We start from the raw sequence: 18,131 nt of genomic DNA on the forward strand, positions 1-18,131 counted from the left end.
CGCCGGGCGGCACAGCGCGGCGGCCCGCAGGGGGCGCAGCGCTGGGGCCGACGCCCGAGGGGGTCCCCGCCCTCCCCCGCCCTCAGCCGAGGGGCGGGAGGCCGAGGGCGAGCAGGGGAGAGGCTGGGAGGGAGGCGGCTGGGAGGGAGGAGGGAGGGCGGCGCGGCGGCGCGGAGCCGGGTGCGGGCGCAGGGGCGGGAGCGGAGCCAGAGCGGAGCCGAGCCGAGCCGGGGGCGGGGCGGGGCGGGGCGGCGGCTGGCGGCTGGCGGCGAGCGCCGGGGAGCGCGCCTGGGGAGCGTGGAGGGAGGAGCGAGGGGAGCGCGGGCCCCGCCGCCCCCGCCCCGCGCCGCCCGCGCGCAACAGTTCCCCCAAAGTTGCAGCCCGGGAGGCGGGCCGCCAGTCGTGGACGCGGCGCTATGGGCACCCGGCAGACCAAGGGCAGCCTGGCGGAAAAAGCCAGCCCCAGTGCGGCGCCCGGTCCCCGCCGCGAACGGCCCGACTTCTGGTCGTCGCTGCTGCTGCGCGCCGGGGACAAGGCGGGGCGCGCGGGCGCCGGAGCGGGGCTGCCCCCCTATCACCGGCGCGTTAGCATGGTCCAGGAGCTGCTGCGGATGGTGCGCCAGGGCCGGCGGGAGGAGGCGGGGACGCTGCTGCAGCACCTGCGCCAGGTGAGCGTGGCGAGAGGGTGCGGGGGGCGCGCGGGCTGCGGGAGCGCCCCGCCCCTTCCCGGGAGGCGGGCGAGCGCCGAGGGGCACCGCCCTGGGCCCCCTCTCGTAGGGGTGGAAGCCGGTTTGGCAGCAGGTGCCTGGTGCTCCCGCGGAATCTGAGGCCTCAGGACTGGGCGGGGGAAGGATGGCCGGGCGAGGCTGGGCTGCGGGGGACCTGTTGAAATACGTTCCCGCTTCTCTCCTCCAGAGGCAGAAGAGGCTGGGCCCAGGGATGTTGGCGGGAGGGGGCGCGGGAGGGTTGCCTGGTCTGGGCCAAGGCGCTCTTCTTCCTCTTTACCCCCTGCCAAGGGTCCTCCGGGAACGCGCAATTGTCAGGTTCTCTGGGGAATCCAAGGGCATAGCCCTGGGGCTGGGGCGATGCCAGTCCCGACGCCGCTGCCCACCCGGAGGCATTCTAGACCGCGCTTCAGGTGGGAGACTTTGATCTCCCCTGAATAACTTTGACAGGTGCTCAGCCCTGAGCCCCCACTGAACAGTGGAAGGAGAGGGGTTGGCTTGGTTTCCTGTGTGACACACTACCCGACTGCAGAAACTTCAGGCGCTCTGTCCTCTGCCTGTCCCTGTCCCACTGGTTAATGACTGACTGCAGATCTGGCCTTCCCCTGTTTCAGGGCTGCCCTGTGGCACACAGTCAGGCACCTCTCTTCCGCTTGTTTTCCTTCCTTTCTTTTGAGGGGGTGTGGCCTGGTGCGTGGATTTTGTTGAGTGAAAGAGGCAGGAGGGTGTACCTCCTGCATCACCAAATGGGTTGTCTTCACTCAGCTTTGGGGGGCGAGTCCAGGGCCCATATTCTTGCTAGATTGACCCCATTAGTGGTAGAGTCCATGCAGGGGGGGGTCTCAGGTGGCCTTTCTGAAATCTTCACATCACTGATAAAATAGGATCTAGTGGCACCTTCCTAGGAGGAGCTTCCAAAACCTACTCAGATGCACATCCCTCCTGAATCTGTGGCACCCCCACCCCCTTATATCTGGTATGCTGGAACCCTGGAGAGTGTGTTCCCAAGGTGTGCACTGCACTGGGAGAGAGAAGCCAAGACCTAGGGGGCAGGGGATTGAGCTCTTGCCTCATTTTTCCAAACAGAATGAGGCCTGAGATGCCGCTCTTATCAGGTGCCTTCTCTGAATTGAGTCATCAAAGAAAGATGACATTACGCACCACATAACTTTAGCTGTGTGTATTTCTTTGTCTTAAAAATTGGAAACCAGTGCATGGCCTCTGTGGAAACTCTTTTGCTTTCAAACAGAATAATGGATTTTCCAGACCATCATATCCCATTTGCACACCAGACTGTAAGAAGATTCTACTGATCACATGCTGTTCCCCCAGCACTGGGGTGGGTGCTTCTGGGGAAACAGAAGAGTGGAGGGCCCGACAGGTGGGGGTCAACACAAGCCCTTCTTGGAGGGGGAAAGAAGAAAGTGAAGTCAGTATTCCTGAGGGCCAGTCACAGGAGGCAGACACCTTGGGCACCTCCTGTCCCTCTGAGGCTGAGTGTGATCCCACATCCTAAAGCTGACCTTCTCCCTGGGTTTTGAAGAATAGATAAGTTCCTGTGGCCCTGCAGGGTCCTTGAAACGGAGTATTTTTTGAGAAATGTTGATCTTGTTGGTATCCTGACACCCTCCTTAGTGGCAGGACTAGGAGGGCTGATGGGGGCAGGATGGGGTTAATCAGACTTTCCCCTTATTTTGTGAAAACAGCCCTGCAGCTCCTGGCATGTTGGCTCTCTTGACCCATAGCTGTGGGTAAGGTCTGTGGGCCAGCGATGGGCATGGCTAAGGGGCTTGGAGAGCTGCCCTGGTGCTTGGAATGTACAGATCAGGGCCCTAGGCATTGTGGGAGGGGGTGTCCACATGTCCATGAGAAACAGGGAGACAGTTTTCTAGGACCCTGATGCTGCTTAGAGGAATGTTGAACGGGGTCAGTGCTGTGCACTGAGTGGCCTTTTCTCCCAAGGTGCTGTGTGCTCAGTAGCCCTTTCTCTCAAGGTATGTTTTTCATTCTAGTTTCCTTCTCTAGTCTGGAAGTGGGGATGTTCAGACAGGGAGTGAGTAGTCACTGCGAGACTTGAAAACACTCAGGGCCTCTGGGGGTCAGACAGGGAGAGCCTCCTCAGTAACACAGTAGAAAAAGCCAGGGGTGTGTGCAGAGCTCAGGGTGCTCAGTCCCACTGTGATGTTGTCTAGAAGCCACTTGGTGGGCATTGAGGAGCAGGCAGACAGGAATAGCAGCCAGGACGGTAAGAGCCTCTTGCATTTGCACAGCACTTTCTCTTGTGTTTGATAATGTCTGCTTGGCTGCAGGATTTGTGTATGCCCAGGGCCCCAGGGTTGGAGGTCAACTCCAGATCTTTAATCCCTGTGGTCTTAACCTCAAATCCTTGAGCTTCCTGAGGTCATGAACGACACTCCTCCCAGACAAATGCACCAGCATACACACTCTTGCAAGAATTTCAGAGGGTTCACAGACCCTGAGTTCAGCATGTGCTTCAGTCTGGTACCACACCCCCTGCTATGTGACTTGCTACAGGCTTGAGGTACGGAAACAGACTGAGGCAGTTCATGGTGGCTGCAGATGCTGCTTCTGAATGCCCCTCATTTGAATCTAAAACTGGGGGTGGGGTTTCCTGATTGGAGACTGCAATTGTCCATGCTTGTCACTTGCTGGAGAGGTATCAGGACACCTTGCTTAATGTTATCGATGCTGAGCTGTGGCCAGTGGCACAGGCAGGATGCCAGGAAGCTGCTGTGAAGGAGCAGAGCGCGATCCCCATCCCTTTAGGAGCAGTGTAACCATGAGAAGAGCCTGGGCCAAGAGTCAGCTCAGAGGCTTGCCTTCTGGTCCTCAATCTGCTTTGACCTTGGACTCAGCAGATAACCTGAGTTGTGTTCCCTCATTTCCCAAAGGGTATCTGGGGTACTGAGCAGAGCAAATGCTACAAAGTGTGAAATTGTGTTGGCTCTGCAAATCAAGCACGTTTTTACAGCAAAGATGATAAGAAACAGAAGAATCTGCCCTTCTTTGGATTTGGCCAGGCTACAGACAAGGTCGTCTTCTCCTGTCTCCTGCTGGGCTCAAGGAGCTTTGGGATTCCATCTACCTGGCCAGGGGTCAGTCTGGATCAAAAGCTCTCTGCAGATTCAGAAGCTGTCTGGAGTGGGTGCTCATGGAGATAAAAGAAGTCAGCTGTGGCTAGAAGAGGCCATTCCTCTCCCCTTTCCCGGACCACAATCCTGCAGGCCTCACCCTTCCCCAGATGACCCACCCCGAGTCTTGGGATCAGGCTTGCCATCTTTAAGGAGCCCTGGGGAAGAAGTAGCCTTTAGTAATGAAGTGAGGGTAAGTGCCAGGCCATGCAGAAGGTGGGGTGTCATCCCGTCAGCCCAGCAGTTTCTCTGAGTCCCAAAATTTCCAGACTGGGATGTTAGCCAGCTTCATATAGTGCCAGACTAAGGGGTCAGTTTCCCCAGGGTACACCAAGCTGAAGTGGTTCACTTCCTCCTGTTCACCAGCCTCCGTGCTTCCTTGCAAAGAGGGTGTGATTGGGTTGCTTACTGCCACTCAGGATGGCACAGCCCTATTGGGCAGAGCTGTCCCGTGTTAGCCTGCCTGCCCCACCCAATGGTGTGGCTTGGACATGGACTCCTGGCTCAGTCCACTGTGGCCAGGGTGGCAGGACTGGCTTCACTACATGTGGGAGCATAAACCACATCAGCTAATGCAAATCAAGACACACACACACCCCAGGACCTAGGGTGTCTTACTTCCTGAGGGAGGCTGGATAATGGACGTGCACTTGGAGGCTCCCTGAGGACCTGGAAACTGGCCAGGTCTTTCCTACCTGGAGGCAGAAACATTAGTGGAATGGCCCTTGAAGGTCACCTTTTTTCTCTGATGCCCCACCTATGAAAATCTCTTTAGGTGAACAGGTTGAAAGGCCACCAGACACCAAGCAGGGAGACCCCCACCCTTGACCTTGATCTTAGTCTTCCCTCACCTGGAATGCATTTCCTTGTTACCTTTCCAAGGCCACCTTCCTGGACGATGTCAGCCCAAGGCTCTGAGGTCCAGAGGTCTTTCAGGTCCTACCCCACTGGGTGGTGGTTAATCACCATGCACAGATTTCCCCCGATGCCCATTTTGTTTGTCAGACTAAGTCATATGCTTCCTGAGAGTGAGACACCACCACCACCGTTGTCCCTCCGTGGAACTGAACACCCACAGGCTTGTAACAGTCTTCGGTGAGTCTGAGCTGTGAAGATGCATGTCTGCCACCACTGTCACGGTGTGTCCTCAGAAAGCATTTGGCTCCCCAGCCATGCTGTGTCTCTGGGGCATGTTCACCAGGCATGTGAGTTTGGTCATAAAAGCTGGCATGTTTGCCTTCTGTGTGGTCAGATTCCTGGGAGCAAGGTCCGAGGGGCTTGGCTGTTCCTGGCAGCCTGTCAGGTGGTGGTGTTCTTGGATAGAAGAGTGGCATGGTGCCCAGCCTCCGTGGGTACCTCGGGGATCCCAGCTGGCAGGTGCGGTCTGGGCCTCCGCCAAGGTGGTGGGAGGGGATCGAGCCGCTGGGAGAGCCTGGCCTCTGCATTTCTGATTGGCTGCTTGTGCTGAATCATGTTCATTCCATCCACAAAGAGAAATCCTGCTTTCTAAAACCCACACTCTCTCACCTGGCTAGCATAGCTCAGCGGTTGAGCATCCACCTATGATCCAGGAAATCGAGGTTCAATTCCTGGTCAGGGCACAGGCTCAATCCCCAGTCGGGGGCATACAGGAGGCAGCCAATCAGTGACTCTCATCATTGATGTTTCTATCTCTCTTTCCTCTCTCTTCCTCTCTCTTTAAAATCAATAAAAATATGTGTGTTTTTTTTTTAAAAATCCACACTCTTTGACTGGGCTGGGCATGGGCACTTCCCGTGATAAAGATGCAGAAGGAAGCGGCGCCAGGACCTGCTTCACTGGTTTCTAAGGCCAGGGACACAGCAGCCTCTGTGTGGCCAGACATGACCACAGGGCCTGGTGCCTGGCCAGCTCTCCTGACTTTAGGTTCTGGTCTGGTGGGCAGGGGCTCTCTTTTTTAGAACAAATGCCCACCTCTTTGGCGATGACCAGAACCTGCTCTCTCTCCAGAGCTCCTGAAATCCTTGGGGCCCCCCATGCACCTCCTTGCTGCGTAAGTGCACACCCTCCCCTTCCCCTGATGCTGTTTCATCTCCATGCACACTGCACTGGGGCAGGGGCCATAGATCCTATACTGGGCACAGTGGTTTTTCAGGAAATCCTTATTGGATGGATTTTAAACTTCTCAGGAACCGCTGCCTCTGAGCCCTCAGGAGCCGGTGGGATCTGGCTCTGACTTATCTAGTGTTCCACTCCCAGCACCAGACCAGGCTATCCTTCCAGTAACCCACAGAGTGGGTGCCATCACTCCTCCCATTCTCAGGGTTCTAGCTGCTTCTCTTTGCACCCCACACACCTCCTGCAGGCAGAGCCACATTGCAGAAGGGTTACACAGGTGATTACGGTCTTTCTCTGGCTTCCCCATCAGGATGCCCAAGGGGTGGGATCAACATTTGAGGAGATGGCTTCCCGAGAGTGGATTCTGGGCCAGTCATCTGCCCCACCTTTCCCTCCAGGAGCAGCGTTGTGGGTGGCTTATGAGAAAAATGACACACACACATGCCCTCTACGCTCCATCCGTGCTGTCTGGATCAGATCCTCTCTCATTAGGAGAAACGAGGGGTAGAAGAGGGGGCCCGATTGTCAATTGCTGTATCCTGGCTCACTGTCGCTAAAGAGTTGGCTGTTCTAATGAGAACACTGACCTTGGCAGGCACTCGTGCGCTTGTGCACTCGAGCACACACACAGTTATAGTGCCTGCTGTCCACCCCACCCACCCTACTCACCAGCCCTGAGCAGTGCCACGTGGCTCACTGGGAGCATTTCCCAGCTTTTTATTTTTATTTTTTTAACTTTTATTAGCTCAGACTCCTGGTTGCTGCAGCCATATGGAGTTCTGCCAGTGGCTGCTGCTCAAAGGGATGTGGCATTTTGATGTTTCCAACTTTATCTTCACCAGGATAGATGCAGGAGTCCAGCTGAGAGTGGAGAGTTCAGAATGTGTTTGCCTGCAGAGTTGGCCTCACTTTGGGTCTGAGGTCCCCCACCTCCAGAGCTGCCCCCCAACCCCTTTTGGCCCTCCTTGCCCATGCCTGTCTTTCTGCCTCTCTCCCTGCCACCTCCTGCAGCTTCTCTTTGTGTCTGTGTATTTCTCTGTTTCTCTCCCTTCCCCTTGCCCAATCTTGGTCAGCTTCCCTCTGTACTCCGTCCTAGCCCCAGCCTCCAAGGCAGGAAGACCGGAGAAGCAGTGGGCCCCTGAGAAGTGGAAGGAATAGGTGATGGCTGAGAAAGGGGGCCCTGCTCATCCTGGTTATTTGGGTGCTGGCTCAGTGCCTTGGGTGGTAGGGCAAGCACTGGGACACCCTTCCCATCTACATACTGCTTTCTAGTCCATAAAGCGTTTTCTTGTATTTATTTTGCTCCATAAATAGTCTTGTGAGGTTGGCAGGATATTTCTTAAAGTAACAAGTGGCAGGTTTTTGTAATATAAAAGCCTTGGACAATTACAGGGAAATGAGACAATGCAGATGAGCACAAATAAGACTGTAGGAATTTAGTTAACGTATCTACAATGGAGTGTCCGCTCTTCCAGGCACTGTCCTAGACTCTGGAGAGGCAGCAGGCAACCGGACAGGAAAAGCAGTAGTAGTACTTGTTCCTTACTCCATGGAGGGGACTGTGAGGACCCGAGAGGCCAGAGCTAGTGGTCGAGCTTAGCGTGGCCCAGAGTAAGGGTTCTGTGGCTATAGCTACCTGCCCTGGGAACCGGAGGTTCTGGTCCCAGCTCAGACCTGAACTTGCCCAGCCCCTTCCCTTCTCTGGCCTCAGTTTTCCCGTCTAAACCTGAAGGGGTGGGTGGTTGAGATGACACTGAGACTCCCTGCCACCACTCAGATTCCAGCCTTCCGTGTTCTCAGAAAGATGCATTTCTTCCCACATTTGGTTGGTTACTTCTTGCAGGCTCTGAGCTGGATTCACATTCGTGCAGTGAGCTCACTACAAGAGCCAGCGCTCAGGGGGAGGGGCTTCCGCAGGAAAGCAGACCCCAGAGGCCACTGCAGAGGCCAGCGTGTCCTGCTGTCAGCAGTCCTGGCGACTGGCCGCTCATCTTACAGGAGGGCAGTCACACAGCATGGGGGGCGGAGGCCAGAGCAGGGGACTGTGCAGACTTCCATGGTCCTCCGAGCTGTGGTGCCAGAGCGAAGGCCGGTGTTACAGAGGCCTGCGCTGCCCTGTGAGCCGAGGGCCCTTCACCCAGGGCAGGCCTGCTGGGCCTGCTCCCTACCTGACACGTTCCCCCACTGCCTCCTGCGGAAGCTGCCCCTCCCTCCCCGGGCCCCTCCTCTGAGGGGTCACTCCGCGTTCAGCTCATCCCAGCTTTGTGCTCCTGCCCATGGAGACCCAGACCTCTCGGTCCAGGCAGAGCTTTGGGTACCTGGCTGCAGGACTACTAGGTTCTTTCACTTGGCTGATACTGCTGGGTGCCTGCCGGGTAGGGAAGTGCGAAATGGAGGGCCTGCCAGGGTGCTCTTTCTAGAATGGATGGATCCGAGCAGCATCTGGTGCTGTAGGTGGGTGGTGAGTGAGTGTGGAGCCAGCCACAGCCGGTCAGATTCTGGCTCTGCCATTGACTGGCCACAGTGCAGAGTGGCCGGGCTGGGCAGAAAGCCAGAAGGGTGGCAGTAGGGATGGCCTGGGGTGGGTGTAGAGGGGGAATTCACAGGTACAGGGCACACAACACATGGTGGCTGCTGTGTGAACCCCTCCTCTCCCACCAGGCTTCTAAATGGGTAAGGCCGTGGGCCTGGGAGCTACAGGGAGTCATCCCCACCCCACCCCTAGTTGAGACTTTGCCTCACCCGCCCTGCATGGTCCCTCTCAGCTGCTCTGATGCTCAGACCTGTCCCTCTCTTTCCCAGATCCTTAGCCCAGAGTTTCCCCAGAGCACACCATGCCCTGCAGGAAGTCCCGGCTCTCTCTGTGCCCCCAACAGACACCCCACTCCTACCTCACAGCTGCTGTCCCCATGAAGCCACAGGGCTTCACAGCTTCACCCACAGCTACAGCCTGCCCAAGGAGGCTTGCAGGGCACCCCTCTCCAACCGAGAGCCACCAGGCAAGGAATAGGAGTCCTCCCCACTCTGCCAGACACCTGCAGGGAGCCAGGACTGGTGGCCTGGGAGAGTGGCAGCCTGGGACTCCCCAGCCTCTGTTGCTCTGAGTTATGTAAATACAGCCACTGCCTCCTGGCATTCTAGGCTCAGCCTCACAGAGTCATAGGGGTGGTGCTGGGGGCAGACAGGGCTCAGGAGAGCCCACCCCATACCTGGACCTGGGCCTGCCATCCCAGCACAGCCTTGCCAGAGCCAGCCAGTCCCAGCATCCCTGGCAGTCCCACCTCCACTACCCCCTCTCCCAGGACCTGGCCCCTTAGCATCCTCTGCCTCATCTGAGACCCAGCCCAGGGAGGGTGCAGATGAGGGTGAGGGAGAAGGGGATAGGAGCTGCAGGTGCTTCCAGGAAGGGAGGGCTCTGTGGTCAGCTGAGCATCAGGCTCCTGTGGTCCCAGAGGAATCCCAGCTGGAAACAAGACCTACCTTTCTGTTTTCACTCCTGGGAGTGTCAGACTGTAACTGCCCATCCCACTGCACCAGGGGCCTGTTTCAAAATTCAAATGCGCACCCGAACAGCCATTCCTCCCCTCTGCTGAACGCCCGGCCCAGCCTGTCCTAACAGTGGGGACACCCTCTAAAAGTGTCTGACTCTGGCCCCATCCACCCTCAGACACCTGATGGGGTGGCCTTCCCTGGGGTTGTCCTCCTTTGTTGCACCTTCCAGGACCCAGCTGTTGGAGATTCAGGCTGTGTTCTGGAGAAAAGGCCTACAATAAACTCAGCGTGCCTGGGAGGTGTTGGCTGAGCTTGGTTTATAATCTCTTTCTTATGGCTCCTAATGGCCTCCCCACGGGGATGTCACCTCCTCACTAGTGTGTGGGCTGGCAGGAAAAAACAAAGGCTACAGAGGAGAAAGCATGGGAGGGGCTCTAGGCCCACCTGTACCAGGTGCTAGGCCAGCCGTCTGGCCCTTCAGTGGGCTGCCTGACCATCTTGGACATTGTGGTCTGACTGGCTCAGTCCTGGCAGTGCTCCTGGGTCCCAGCCACCAGAGGATGGGCAGGGCTGGGGCTTAATGTCCTTGAGATCCCAGGGGCCTGGATCTGCCCCCTCTGTCTCCTGGTGGAATTGGAGGGAAGGAAAGGGGCTCCTGTGGTTTCTTTCGGTGGGAGGACATGCTGCAGTCAGAGCTGAGATGTTCTAAGGAGGTGCACATGCCCCAGACTGGCACCAGGCCCCGCCTCCCGAGGCCCTGTCCCACCCAGTGGTCCGTGGAGAAGCTTTGGAAGTGAGCCTCAGTCTGTCCCAGTGAATAGCTTGTTGTTTTCTGAGCTTCCTCAGGTTGGGGTGAGTAGCTCAGGCCCATTCGCAGGAGCAGGATGAAGGATGGGCTTGGAGTCTCCACATGCAGCAGAGAACCCTGGCTGTCCCTTCACTGTTGCATGAACCACCAGGATCTGGTGGGAGAGGCGGGCCTTGGGCGAGGAGAGGAGTGGGCAGCGTCATTCCCCTGAGCATGGTCTCTAAGTGACACTTTTCCAACAGTTTACTCTTTAAAGTAAGATGTTGAGACAGTGGTGGCTCATAATGCGATGAACAAATCTTGGAGTAAGCAGAAAGCAGGACCATGAGCTGAAGAGAGGGTAGTCCCAGTAATGGGCATGTCTCAAGCTCCTGCCCCCACATTAGAGCTTGGCCACACCTCTGCTTCTGTCAGCCTAGGAAAACTAAGGCCTTTGGAGGTATGGAGGCCACTCAGTGAGTCCAGGTGACCCAAGGATGCCCCATCCTCTCGGTGTCTTTCAGTGAGATATAGAGCAGCTTCTGGCCCGTATGTGCCTTGTGAGGAACAGAAGACGGCTGTCTGGTTGGCAGAGCCAGGGTCAAGGTTTGGTGAGTTCAGCCCCACCCAGGTGACTGGTGCAAACCCTGCGCAGCCGAGCTTGGCAGCCTTGGCGAAAGTGCACAGAAATTCAGAGTCTTTATCAGCTGAGGCCAGTCTGGAGCCTCACCCCTTCTCCTACTCAGCTCCTCGGCACAGCCTTCCCAGGTCACCTAAGCCAGGGAACGGTGAAATAACAGCCAGACGTGACTTCTGCCTCTGAGCCAGGTGCTTGTCCTCTTCCTTCTGAATCATGGAGCTGAAACAATTGGGCATCTTCTTCTAGAAGGTTCCAGCTCAACACTCTTGCCTCTCAGAGGGTGTCAGATAGAATTGAAGATGCCCTGTGTGGGTCTGGGTCAGGCCCAGCCAGGAGCACCAGGGGACAAGGGGGCGTCATGGTGTCCTCCATGGGCTCTGTCTCAGGGATCCAGGATGGCCCAGCTTCCCAGACTTCCTACATTCCCACCTGTACCAGGCCTGGGGAAATGGGCTGGATGCTTCCCCCCACTGTGAATAACTTCCACATCTCCAGATGAAATAATTCCCTTCAGTCTAGTTTTCCTAGAATGCACCAGTCTTCAGAGCTACTGCTGCTTCTCAACTATAGACATGTTTTCCACTCCTTCTAGAGTTATGGTTTTGGGGGTAAAAACACTTTAATGTGGGGCCCTTGCTGATGGGATTTCCAGACAGTTTCTGGCCCAAAGACCCTCAGGAGTGTGGAGGGGACAGTTCTTGGATATGGAACTCAGACATGGAAGGTGCTAAGTCACCTGTTCCAAGAATTCGCATCTCTCCAGAAACTGCCTGCTGGTTGAGAATGGGCCCAGTCAGGCAGGGCGAGAATATGAAAATGTTTTGTCTGTGATACATCCCAGGGAGGCTGGTCCCTGAGTGAGGGCCCAGAAGAGGGTACTCTGAGGGGAGCGAGGGTCAAGGGGGAGGCAGGCCTGAAAGGGAGAGGGGGTACTGGGATGGAATTAGGGAAACCGGTTTAGAAAACTGGCCAGAGGCTGATGGGAACCCAAAGAAGTAAGGACAGCTGGTTGGGAACGAGAGAGCAGGTATGGAGCAAAGCGCTCCCCGTGGCTTCCACCTGGGCATGCTCCTGAGGGAACAGGTCCACCGAGGGAGATCCTGTGGGCGGAATCCAGGGATGCTGCGGTGGAGAGGCCTGGGACCCTGGCGGAAAGCTCCGGGCCTTTACCGGGTCTATGGTTTCATCCCACTCACCTCTATGCCCTCTCTCCTAGGAACCAGGCAAAGGTCCCTCCCTTCCCCCAAGAACACAGCTTTCATGCCCTTCCTTTGCAGCCTTTAGGTCTCACTAGCCCCTTCTTGCGGCTGCTGGTTGTGGCCCCTGTTCTTCCATCTGCAGGAGAATGAGGCCCTGAATGCAAAGGCTCGATGGGCCGGATGTCCGGGCGCCCTGCTGGGGCTCCTTTCCTGGGCCAGCTCCAGCCCCCACTGCCCAGAGAACAGCACGCAGTTCCTCAGTGACCGGCCATCGTGCTCACTGATCCTGACTGGAAAGGTCTTGGGGAAATCGACAGAGCTTGGACGCCCAGGCAGGGCCTTGCCCACGCCCGGGGATCCTGGGGGATCTCCTCCTCCTTCCTCTGCACCACTTCCCGCCTAGCGTTGGGAGCGAGCTGGATTCCTTCTCCAGCGTGACTCATCTCTGCTCACCCAGATTCTTGGAGGCTTCTCTTGGGCCTGCCTCTGACCCAGAGATTTAAAGTGGTAAAGACCCTTCGTTTGTTGTGATGGTTAGTTTTACGTGTCAGCTTGGCTAGGCCATGGTACCCAGCTTTTGTTCAAACACAAGTCTAGAAGCTGCAGCACAGGTATATTTTAGATGAGATTAACGTTTAAGTCGCTGGACTTTGAGGAGAGCAGATGACCTTCCATAATGTGGGTGGGCCCCATCCAATCAGTTGAAGTCCTTCAGAGAAAACACTGGAAGAAGTTCTAGCCTCCAGAATGCCTTCAGATTCAAGACCGCAACATGAGCTCTTTCCTGGTCTCCACCCTGCACAGACTTCAGACTTGCCAGATCCCACAATCATATGAGCCAGTTCCTTACATCAGCCTCTCTCTCTCTCCCTCTCTCTCCCCCTCTCCCCCCCCCACGCACACTCGAGTGCACATGCTCATACACCCTATGGGTTCTGTTTCTCTGGAGAACCCTAGCTAATAATACACTAGTCCCCAAGGCCTGGCAGCTGGGAGAGATGGAGTTAGAAACTTCTGGGGCCCTGAGGCCCTCTTGTTCCTGACACTTGCTCACTGTATGAGACAGCCCTCAAGTCCTCAGCTTATCACTCTGAGAAATGGTCTGTTCCTTTGAAGTCTGTACTACTTGGAAAGCAGGGTATTAGGGAGCTTTAAGTCATCCCTCCACCTCATTGTCATGACCAAGAGTTCCTTTGACAATGAACCAAACTCTTATCTAAAATGGACAAAACTTACCACAGAGAGGGCCAGATGGGCTTGAGTACATTCACTCAAAGGCGTAAACAACTGATTCAGATGATTTCCCAAGCAGGGAGATCAGGAGAGCTCGGGTGGATCCTCAGTGCTGGGAATTCACAGAATGCAGGAGCAGTGGACCTCAGGGACTTTCTGCAGAAGAATTCCAGCCCCGCAGATGCTGGGGGGTGGGGGCCCTTGAGAAATAACTTTGGGGAATACTGCAGATGCCACACCCTTTCATTGAGTCATAAAGCGCAGCAGCTAAAAAGTCTGAGAGGAGAAAGGAAATGGATATTTGTTGAATTTCTTGTGTCCCAACCCTCTGTGGTCCAAGGCTCTCTTCTGCCGCTTTCTAATCACTTTCCAGGAAGAATGAGCTGGTGCGGTCCTCATTTGTGGGGAGGGTTGCCGCAGTGTCAGGGGGTGACTGTCCAGGCCCACACAGTGACCCAGGGTCGAACCCAGGACTGGGCCCTGGGGCTCTCCTGCCCCCACCCTGAGCAGAGTGTGGGTGGAGCTGTGATCTGGGGAGCAGACCAAACCCTCCTCAGGCTGCTGAGCCTCCCAGCTGACTTTTTTTTTTTTTTTTAAAGAGAAAGCATCCTTTTGGTATTTACTTGTTGCTGCTGCTGTTTCTTGGATTTTAATTAAATTGCACTTGGCAACAGCCAGGCATCTGTTTCCAAGGGTCTGTTCCTTTCAGAGGGTGTCATTTTTAAAGACTTCAAAGTTAAAACACAAACAACACACAGTCATGAAGCCCCTCACTGAGCAGAGCTGCCCCAGCCTGGCAGGGAGGTCAGATCTGGCCAGAGAGCTCGTCAAACTAAAGGAGGGCCCGCCTGCCAGGACGCCTGGCTTCAAAACCCCACAGGGCTGGGTGACTTTGGAGGGTGGGAGACGCACAAGCCATCCCTGGGAGACAGCAGCCCTGAGGTGAGACCAGAAAACTCCACTCCGTGCCCCTCACCCCCCGGCCACCTAGGCAAGTCAGGCAGGGGGCAGGGGGGGCCAGTGACCTCCACCAGCCATTTCTTGCCCTAGACCTCCTCAAGCAGCCCTCTCCAGTAGTGTCTGGCCGATGTCAATCAGCCATGTGCAACGGGCATCCCCTTGGGTGCCACCAGCTCCTTGGGCCTGTGGGCATGGTGGGCGCGGAGCCAGCCTGCCCTTGAGAAGCAGGGTCCAGAGCTGCGATCAGGGGCAGGGCAGTGGGCACATGGACACCACCAGGAGTGGGAGGAGCCCTCACCCTCGAGCAGGGCCGCAGCACCTCCTGTGCCCAGGGCACTGGGTGGTTCTTTCAGGCCGTCTGCAAGTTCGCTCTGCCGTCGGTGTTCACTCTCCTGAGCAGCACGCCTCTGGCTCGCGGAGTCGGCAGCCCTCTGAACTCTCGCCGACCCGCAGAATAAGAGCTGCCCCTCCTGGGCCTCATCTGCAGAATCGTGTCCCTGGGACGTTTTTAGTGGTGTTCTTGATGTGTCTGTGTGCCCACACACACCACACGTACACACAGACTGCGTATGGCTGCTTGGGCTTTCTCAATTACTATTCAATATATGGAATTTTTTTATATTTAAGTATAATTGGTGTGAAGTAGAATTTTGAAGCCTACTGTTCCCTTAAGATTTTAAATTTAACCCACAAATTTCATTATTCTCTTTATAAATCTAATCTGTTTAAACTATTGTGTTTAAGGATGGAGGGCATATAACTTTAACTCTATAAATAGCTTAGTGATTTTTACAAATTTAATATATTTTGTTTTCTTAAGTTTATTAATAGCCACTATAATTCCAAGTTCCCAAACAGTTCTTTAAATCTAACAAATTAAGTGTACAGTATAAATAGGGTGAATATTAAGTTCTCTTAAACATTTCAAAACTGTCACAAACTCAGCCAGATCCTCTTTCAACATTCTGCTTAAAATCAGAAGCCTCAAGTTCATTACTCCAGTACCGTTTTAAAATGGAATTGGGGGGCTAATCTGTAGGGGCTCTGGTACACCTAACTCTCTTAAATGTTACAGATGTGTGCGATACCAGGTTTATACATTCCTAAATGTATCTGAGCTTGACTTTATCTCCAAAGTGTCCTTTCTGGGCGAAGGACACTTTGTAACCAAGGAAGCAGCAGTTTTACTCTGCAGAGCCAATGACCTCAGAGATACAGTTGTTCAGGCCTTTGAACTCCAAGTGCCACCTCCAGTGGGTGGTACAAGTTACCTCCTGTTCTCCAGTCTTCCCCCTACCCCAACTCCCCCCGCCCCGTCCAGGTGGCTTCACACTGGACTGGATTTTATTTATTGCTTGATTCTTTCAGAGTTCTTCCCTATTCCGCAGCCGTTTAGTGGCATCTTCCCAGATGGTGTACACCCTCACACCCTTGGCTCTGGGATCAGGCATCCAAGGCCATGCTACTATCTCTCTGCTGCTGACATACGTCCAATGACTATGAGCTCACCACTTGTTTTTTTATTGTGATAACATAAAATTTACCATTTTAACCACTTTTAGGTGTGCAGTTCAGTCACATTAAGCACATTCAGACTCTGCCCCCCTTCCTGAGAGGCTGTTCTTCATTCAGCCAGCAGGGGCCCGGAGTCTGCACCAGGCCCCTTCACTGAGACGTCTGGCTTCCCTCTCTGGTGGCTTCCAGGGCTGCCCCTCCCTCACAGCACCAGGCAGATTTCTTCCCTCTCCTGGGAGTCCCCCCACCCATACCTGCACTAAGGCAAGCCAAAATGCCCTGGGGGAGGGGACGCGGAGTTGAGTTACCCAGCTAAGGCCAGTATTCCACAGACCGTGTCCCTTCCACAGGAGGAGCTGCCTGTGATGTCCTAGGACCAGGAGGAAAGGGAGCTGTTCCGCTCCTGCCTCCCTTGGGACTAATTAATTTCCTCCGCTGGACTGTGTTTGATTACAGCCTCATGAGCAGCTCTGTGCATTCAGCTCCGTGGTTTCAATACTGAGGCTGTCCACCTTTGCTGGTTAATATTCAGAGCTTGCTGCCTCCCTCCTTCCTCGCTCTGTTGCAGAAACTGTGGTGTTATGCCTGGAAGAGAGACAGATGCAAGCTAATTTCCCAAGAGGCCTTCCTTCTGGGAATGGGTTTAAACCCTGGAGTATAAAAAGGAAGGGGAGTGGTTATGGTTTAAAATAGCCTGGCAGCCTCCTATGTGGCTTCCCCCAGCTTCCCCCTAAGGTACCAGAGACACACAAAAAGATGAAAAATGCTGAAAACAAACACAGGTGAACAGTCTGGGAGAACCTCCTCTAGCTCTAAACAGTTGGATCTGGTTTTGGGTCCCCCAGAAATCCAAGACCCCCCCAAAGGTAGAGAAGTCCCCGTCTTCCTCAGTCTGAGGACTTCATCAATGGCAAAGTTAGGCACCTGCCCCTAGGCCACGTGAGCGATGATTTGGGGGTAGAAAGAGGGCTGCTCTCACCCTCTCCTCACTGCCCCTGCCCCTGGGCTGCTTTCTCTGTCAGAGAAAGCAACTCTCAGAAGCCACCACCACCAGGCGGGTGTGAGAGAGGGTCCAGCATGGCCGTGGTCTTGGCCAGCAATGAGAAACGTGCTGGAATACTGACACTGTTGTGGATTCCCATGGACTCCATCACTAGTTGGTTCCCCTGGCAACCAGTCCCATCCTTAGGCGACAACCTCGCACTAGACAGATGATAAATCTGGGTCTCACTAGACCGCGCCTCCTTCCAGCAGGAAAGGGGAAAGCCCAGGGCAGAGGTTGCCTACCAGGGAAGCTGAACCTAGCGGCTGACAGTGCTCCACGCAGGAGCCGGAAGAAATGAACTTCGTAGAGAAAGAACAAAATGCCACAAAAAGAGGCCAAACTGAGATGGGGGGAAACAATAGGGCAGGAGGAAAGGGGAGGTTAATGAGCAAAAGAAGAACCACAGGGTATGAAACGGCCCCTGTAGGAGGCAGCTGAAGCAGAGTTGCTGCTGCAGAGCACGAGGTCAGTGGCAGTGGGGAAGGCAGGCGACACCCTTGGCCAGCGTGCGTTACGGAAAGAACATGAGAGAATCAGTTCAGAAGACACTGAGAGCCAGCACTGGTTTTGCCGATGACAAGACAGGCTGTAAAAAGGTCTATATAGATGGAAAGACCCCCAACACTGAAGGTAAATGTAGAGCAAAGATCTACAACTGGACACGTAGCAAAATTTTTAATGACCACGTGTGCCGGGCAGCAAGAAAAAGGCCAGATACACACGTGCCCCTCTTCTGCTCCCTCCTGCCTCAGGGAGCTGTCTGTGTTTGCCTGACTGGGTCTCGGGACCTTTTTTCCTTCAAATTGTTGCATAATACACATAACAAAATTTACCATCTTAAGAAGTATTTTTATAGTTCAGTAGTGTTAAGTACATTCACATTGTTCAGCCAATCTCCAGAACTCTTTTCATCTTGCAAAACTGAAACCCTGTGCCTGTTCAACAGCCGCTCCACAGCCTCCCTCCCTGCCAGCCCCTGGCAACCACCATTCTACTTTCTGTGTCTCTGACTTTGATGAGTTGAGGTTCCTCACGTAAGTGGAATCATCCTTTTGTGACTGACTCATTTCACTTAGCATAAGTCTTCAGTGTCCTTTATGGTATAGCATATGTCAGGTTTCACTTTTTTATGGCTGAATAATATTTCATTGTATGCATGTGGCACCATATTTTTGCTTATCAATTCATCCATAGGCTTCATTGGACGACACCTTAGGTTGTTTCCACCTTTTGGCCATTGTGACTAGTTCTGCTATGAACGTGGGTGTAGGAATAGCTCTTTGGGT

The 18,131-nt window shown here is 54.8% G+C and overlaps 1 protein-coding gene across 1 annotated transcript in view; it reads left to right on the forward strand.

The window, feature by feature from the left end:
• The first annotated feature begins 311 nt into the window (after positions 1-311).
• Positions 312-18,131, forward strand: part of LRRC75A (leucine rich repeat containing 75A) — a 31,930-nt gene continuing 14,110 nt past the window's right edge. Inside the window, exon 1 of the mRNA XM_081161030.1 lies at positions 312-668. Within this exon, the coding sequence (XP_081017156.1) occupies positions 417-668 (252 nt within the window). The 5' untranslated portion in view covers positions 312-416. The remainder of the gene's footprint in view (positions 669-18,131) is intronic.

This window comes from Miniopterus schreibersii (genome assembly GCF_964146895.1).
Source record: "Miniopterus schreibersii genome assembly, chromosome: 16".
NCBI lineage: Eukaryota > Metazoa > Chordata > Mammalia > Chiroptera > Miniopteridae > Miniopterus > Miniopterus schreibersii.